At 45.0% G+C, this 6,292-nt stretch overlaps 1 protein-coding gene across 1 annotated transcript; it reads left to right on the plus strand.

Annotated features, from left to right (window-relative positions):
* The first annotated feature begins 4,383 nt into the window (after window positions 1-4,383).
* On the plus strand, window positions 4,384-5,825 carry LOC128898809 (sushi domain-containing protein 2-like). The gene is made up of 4 exons (XM_054175552.1): window positions 4,384-4,402; window positions 4,527-4,712; window positions 5,218-5,385; window positions 5,626-5,825. Exons 1-4 carry the CDS (start codon window positions 4,384-4,386, stop codon window positions 5,823-5,825), a joined length of 573 nt encoding a protein of 190 aa, XP_054031527.1.
* Window positions 5,826-6,292: the final 467 nt, after the last annotated feature.

A 6,292-nucleotide genomic window follows, 5' to 3' on the forward strand; every position in this document is an offset into this window, starting at 1 on the left:
CCTTCATGATGTAACTTCTGTACAAGGCTCAAACCCTTCTGTTTGGCTTACACGCAGCTTACAGGCAGGTGCCAAGTGATGAGTACCCTCCACTGGCCTCCGTAGTTTGCTCTGGTGGTGATTTGCCTCCATTGTGGAATCTTTGTATTTAGTTTATAATCTCTGATTATATTTCTTGATTTTATATGTTTTGCTTTCAGTTTCCTGGAAATGAATGCTGTGGTGCTGGCAAGACTTGCAGTGGGATTGTAATTAGAAGCCTAGTAAAATAATTATTAGCAGAGGATTTCCATGTGAACTTTAATTTGAGGAAGAAAAACTCAAAAGTAACAGCGTGCAGGCCCAACAACATAATCTGTATTTGAAATGTCAAATAAAGAAATGGGTTGTGCAAAATAACTGGCATTCAGTTTTCTTGTTTTCCTTCAGCCTTTCACATTCAGTATTCACAGTCCTCGTGCCTTTATTTCAATGGTTCTAGCTTTTGGAAGTCAGAAACATATAGCAACTCAAAGAATGCAATGGGTTGCAATACAGACCTTCAATGCAATGTGGCACAAAACTGCAGCAAGAAAAATGGGCGCAGCACTGTCAAGAAGTACCCCCTGGAAGCTGAGAATAATAGAGGCCTGGGCCCTGTGTACTTGACAGGCATGAAAGAAGGAGTTTGAAAAGGAGTGTTTTAAAAGTTCATGCTGGAAGTAAAAATGTGACCACTAATCACAGTGGCTAGGTCGGTGGTCAGGTGCCCAGAGATTTGGAAGTGCTGCCCATTAATTTTGTCAGCATTTTCCAGGCATCAAGACAGCCTTCTGCGAGAAGGCTTCGTAACCAGATGCTGGTGAGACAGCAGCACGTGAAAGAGGAAGACAGTGAAGAAAACTGACCTCAGTAAGAACAGATTTTTGACAACATGAAGGCCTTTCCTGTGCTTCTGCTGAATTCAGAATCAATGTAAGGAAAGCTGGCATTGGATTTCAACTGTATCTTAGACAGGATCCAAAAATGTTTTCAGTGGAACACAGGTACTAGCTGTCCACGTTACAAAAATACTACAGGGCTAGACATCTTTGAGATGAACTTTGGACTGGTTTGCTTATCTTCTCTGGAGAGACCTAGACCTGTCTCAGCCAGAGACTGATGTGCACCAGCATATCTTATGATGCAAAAAGGAAAAGGCAGCTAGATGCGAATGTCATTATTAAGGCACAGAGTTTAAAAAATCAGGAATTGTGTGTGCAATTTGTATTTTATATTGTCTCTGTCAATTGTCAGTACTGTCAGTATCCTGCTGCTGTGGGCAGCATTGCCATATCCAGCTTTCTGAGGATGATAAAAGCATCATTTCTGGCTCAGTTTACAAATGAACTACAACCCCAAATATCAAATGGTAAGGATTCTTTCACATCCTGTTGTGCTTTGTCATATGTCAGGAAAACATGTGCTGCAAAATATTGCAGTTTTTGCTTGCTTGTTGATAAAGCTGTGGCATGTGTCCATCATTTGGAATGCAGTTTATCTCTGCATATTTCCCAGCTCCTTCCCCCCCTTTTCAGGGCTGCCTTTTTGCTCCTCTTTCTCTAGTGCAAATGTCAGCATCCGGTTTGTTTATTGAGACTGCCTGGCTCCTATCCAGTATGCGTGCGGTTGATGGCAGCAGTGGAAAAGTGTTAGCTTTCAGCTTGGCAAAATGCTTTGCCACTGGCTTTTTAAGGTCTGGCCTTAGTTTGTAAAGATTTTGTTCTCCTCAGGCTTTTGACAGATCATCTACTATGACTGTGAACTATGAAGCATGCTAAATTATCTGCTAAACTTCTGACTCACTCATATTTTCGACGGTTAACTGAAGCGCTCCGTATGCTCTGGCCTATCATATTAAATAGAAACATTTTGAAACACTTCTAGTTTCCCTCTTTCCAAACCAGCATCACTACTGAAAGAAGCCCCTGTGAACAAAATCAGCTGCATATTGATTGCTAACAGTGGCTGGTCCAAGAAAATATTCAGTGTATAGAATAGAATAGAAGAGAATAAACCAGGTTGGAAGAGACCCTCAAGATCATCGTGTCCAACCTATCATCCAACACCACCTAATCAACTAAACCACGCAACCAAGCACCCCATCAAGTCTCCTCCTGAACACCTCCAGTGATGGCGACTCCACCACCTCCTCAGGCAGTCCATTCCAATGGGCAATCACTCTCTCTGTGTAGAACTTCCTCCTGACCTCCAGCCTAAACCTCCCCTGGTGCAGCCTGAGACTGTGTCCTCTTGTTTTGGTGCTGGTTGCCTGGGAGAAGAGACCAATCGCTGCTCCTGTTCACTCATCTATCTGAAATCAAGCAGGATTCCCTGGTTTGTGTGCGCAAATGTGCAATTACTTTTCAAGCTAAGGTCCCCAGCTTGCTGCCTGAACCCTCTGCACTTCTTCTCACAAACATCATGAAATGTGCCAAACTGCATGGGAAATCAGAAGAGTTGGTGCAGGCCTGCAGAGGCTGATCAGCTGTGTCAGCTGGCCAAAAATTCATGGCTGATGTGTTGTGCACTTTCTACGTTTCTTTGGAATGTGCTCAGAATGGAGAATCTGTTGCTATGATTTCTATGCTGGGTACTTTCAGGACCAATTAACTCAGCATTAAAAGCTCCTCAGCTTGCCCCGTGGCCTTGCATGGCCCTGGTGTTCTGAAACATTGCCGTCTGGAGGGTATCTGGAGTGTGAGTGGCCTATACGTGAAAGGGCTGAAGGGGGCAGAAAACGTTGGGCAGTTTCATGTAAATCGTAGAGACTGCTGCTAAATCCCACAGTCCCAGACTGATCGATAACCTAATACTAGTGACATAAGATGGGTAGTAAATGTATGTTATTTATACTAACTGCTATTGCATGGTTCACAATAGTTTTACTGCTATGGAATAACGCATTGTGTTTTGAGATAACATAATCCTTTGGAACCAGAGTGCAAGTCTTCAACAAGCATCGTCTGTGTCTGCTCTCAGATCACAGAATCACAGAATGTTTGAGGTGGGAAGTAACTTCTGGAGGTCATCTTCCAAATTCCCTGTTCAAGAAGGGTAACCCAGAGTCAGTTGCCCAGGACCATGTCCTCATGGCTTTTGAATGCCTCCAGGGAAGGAGACTCTACAACCTCTCTGGGGAACACAGAGCCAGAAAAAAACATTTCCTGATGTTCAGAGGGAGCCTCATGTGTGTTATTTTTTGCCCATAGGCTCTGATCACCACTGGGCACCCTGGGCACCACTGGGGAGACCCTGGCTTCATCTTCTTTGCACCCTCCCTTCAGGTATTTGTACACATTGATAAGACCCTAATACCCCGCCCCAGCCCCACCCTGCAACCCCAAGGCTTCTCTTTTCCAGGCTGAACAGCTTCCAGCTCTCTCCGTCCCTCCTCATAGCAGAGATACGCTATTCCCCTAATCACCTTCTTTGGATTCTCCAACATGTCCGCAGCCCACTGGACACGGCACTGCAGGTGTGGCCTCACTGGTGCTAAGAGGAGAAGGATCACTTGCCTCAACCTGCTGGCAATACTTTCCCATGAATAGAATAGAATAGAATAGAATAGAATAGAATAGAATAGAATAGAATAGAATAGAATAGAATTAACCAGGTTGGAAGAGACCTTCGAGATCATCATGTCCAACCTATCATCCGACACCACCTAATCAACTAAACCATACAACCAAGCATCCTGTCAAGCCTCGCCCTGAACACCCCCAGCATCGGTGACCCCACCACCTCCTCAGGCAGCCCATTCCAGTGGGCAATCACTCTCTCTGTGTAAAACTTCCTCCTAACCTCCAGCCTAAACCTCCCCTGATGCAGCCTGAGACTGTGTCCTCTTGTTCTGGTACTGGTTGCCTGGGAGAAGAGACCGACCTCTGCCTGTCTACAACCCCCCTTCAGGTAGTTGTAGAGAGCAATAAGGTCACCCCTGAGTCTCCTCTTCTCCAGACTAAGCAACCCCAGCTCCCTCAATCTCTCCTCATAGGGCTGTGCTCCAAGCCCCAGCTGGAAGCCAGATGATTAAATACTGAGCAATGACTTCTGAATTAATCTTTGCAACAGAAATTCTAGAACAGCATGAAATTACTTTTGTTGTAGTCACAGGACTCACCAGCAAAAAAAAAAAAAAAAGCTGCACAGCACCAGAAATTTGCAATGCCTGCATATCATGGTCCCTGTCAGCCACCCTGTAATCCTATCAATCCTGCAACATCACGTGTGTCTTTGTGCTGGGCTTTTAGTTATTTGTTGCTAATTTATCACACACTCCTCCCCCAGAAACTAAATAGCAAATCTAAGGCGTGCAGATTGCTGTGTGTTTGCTCAGTGCACAGCAGAACCCGCACTGGGGTAATGAGCACAAAGTACACAGGTATGATTCCAGCTTACACTTAGCGATACAAGCTAAACAGCCACAGGACGCAGACCGATCTGCACGTGACACAAGGCTGTTTGATGAAACATAATTGAGACCTTCAGAAATTCCCTTCTCTCAGTGGTGACACTAAAAAGTGTTTTCAACATCAACAGGTTCAAGCAGGCAATCCAAACCAGTGGCTACGTCGACAAGGATGGAAAAGCCCACTGCATCTCCCCACTGCTCTATGAGACAGGTGTCATCCCTCTGGAGGTTTCTGCAGACAGCGGGCTGAACTTTCCGTACTCTGGAACTTGGCTATCAGGTTACTTACTTAAATCTACAGTATGTCTCCTCTTTCTGTATTCTTGCTCCATGGATGCAAGATTCTGTGAGTCTTTTCCTTTTGACCACTTTTCTTCTTCCTGAACAAGTCGTTGGACCTCAGAAAAGTCATCCTTGCTGCTTCATGCTAATTCATATTTTCAGAGATGAACTTTCACACCAACTGAGTTCTGCTGCTGTACAGCAGTGTGCCTCTTCCAAGAGAAGCAGCAGCACCGTTAACTCATTAAAAATGAGGCTGACCAAACCAGTAACCTCTTAGTAACCACTCTTGGAAAATAACTGCATCATGGTGTAGCAATCTAAGGACTGCACACATTGTACAGGTTGCATTCTTGCAGCTTCCGCTTACTCTTCTTACATTGTGCATCACATTAGAAAACATACACAGGGAAAATACTGATAAATCTTAACATACCAGCACTGCTTCAGATCTCTGCCAAGCAGAAACATCACTAAACCTTTTTTTCTGTTCTGTAATGCAGTACATCACAGCAAAGTTTCAGATGGAGAAAAATGCACATTGGTCAATCAGACAAAATGGCAATACTATGGCACCCACAACACGGATGGAAACTTAACTCTCACCTGGATGCAGCAGGCACTTGCAGCAAGCCACATCAACATAGAAGTCTGGGGATACCAGGAAACAGGTAAAGTGACACTCCTCCTACCTGCACACAAGCAGTCAGCAGGTGTGACTTGCATGCAGAGGTCTGCACGGAACGCAGCCGCTTTCACTGCGGTCTCAAGATCTGCAAGTATAAATCACTCACAGCAAGAACCTCAGCTTTTCCTTTTCATTAGCGCAGGCGTGGAGACAGCTCATTTCGATCTTGTGGCAACTGTTTTGTTTCCAGCATTCAAAATAATTTGCTTTCTCTGTGTGACAGGTGACAGTTACTCAGAAAATTGGTTGGCTGAATGGAAGTATCTTTATACTTTGGCAAGAGATATACCCAATAGTGGGAAATTTTCTTTCATTCCTGAACCAGCTAAAGGAGATTACAGCACGTGGGACTTTGGAATTTTGAGGATTACACCCAGAAATTATTCTGATGGGCAGAGGCAAGTTGTCACCATCTTAATTTAGCATAGGTGCCCTATTGCTTCCTGTATTAAAGCTGTTTTCTCCCTTGGGGTTTGACTCTGGGACTCATGCTCCGTTTCACATGACAACAAAATGGTGAGAGAATTGGAAGGGCAAACGTGAGAAAAACTGTCGGGTTGAGACACAAAGTCGGATTACTAAGTAAAGAGAGGTGTAGGCATAGAGGAAGCAAGGCAAAGCAATCGTTCACCGCCTGCCACAGGCAGACCTATGCCCAGTTAATCCCCAGGTGACAGCTTCTCTGGAAACACTCCCCCATGCTTTTTCTGCCAAAAAGGGCGGGTAATGGCAACCCCTATTCTACTCCCTGAGAACCAGCACGAGACGCAGAGAAGGCGCTGACACTGTGCAGGCACTGTTCGGCAACAGCTAAAACGCTGGGGAGTCAGCAGCACTGTTTGGGTCCCAGATCCAGAACATGGCACTGTACGGACTGCTGTGAAGAAAAT

Source organism: Dryobates pubescens, chromosome 32, assembly GCF_014839835.1.
Source record: "Dryobates pubescens isolate bDryPub1 chromosome 32, bDryPub1.pri, whole genome shotgun sequence".
Lineage (NCBI taxonomy): Eukaryota > Metazoa > Chordata > Aves > Piciformes > Picidae > Dryobates > Dryobates pubescens.

What these genes read in the sequence shown, in the direction of transcription:
- LOC128898809 (XM_054175552.1), top strand. An exon ending in CTCTGGAACTTGGCTATCAG is followed by an intron (nt 4,713 to 5,217) that starts GTTACTTACTTA and finishes TCTGTAATGCAG; the next exon opens with TACATCACAGCAAAGTTTCA. An exon ending in CTGGGGATACCAGGAAACAG is followed by an intron (nt 5,386 to 5,625) that starts GTAAAGTGACAC and finishes TCTGTGTGACAG; the next exon opens with GTGACAGTTACTCAGAAAAT.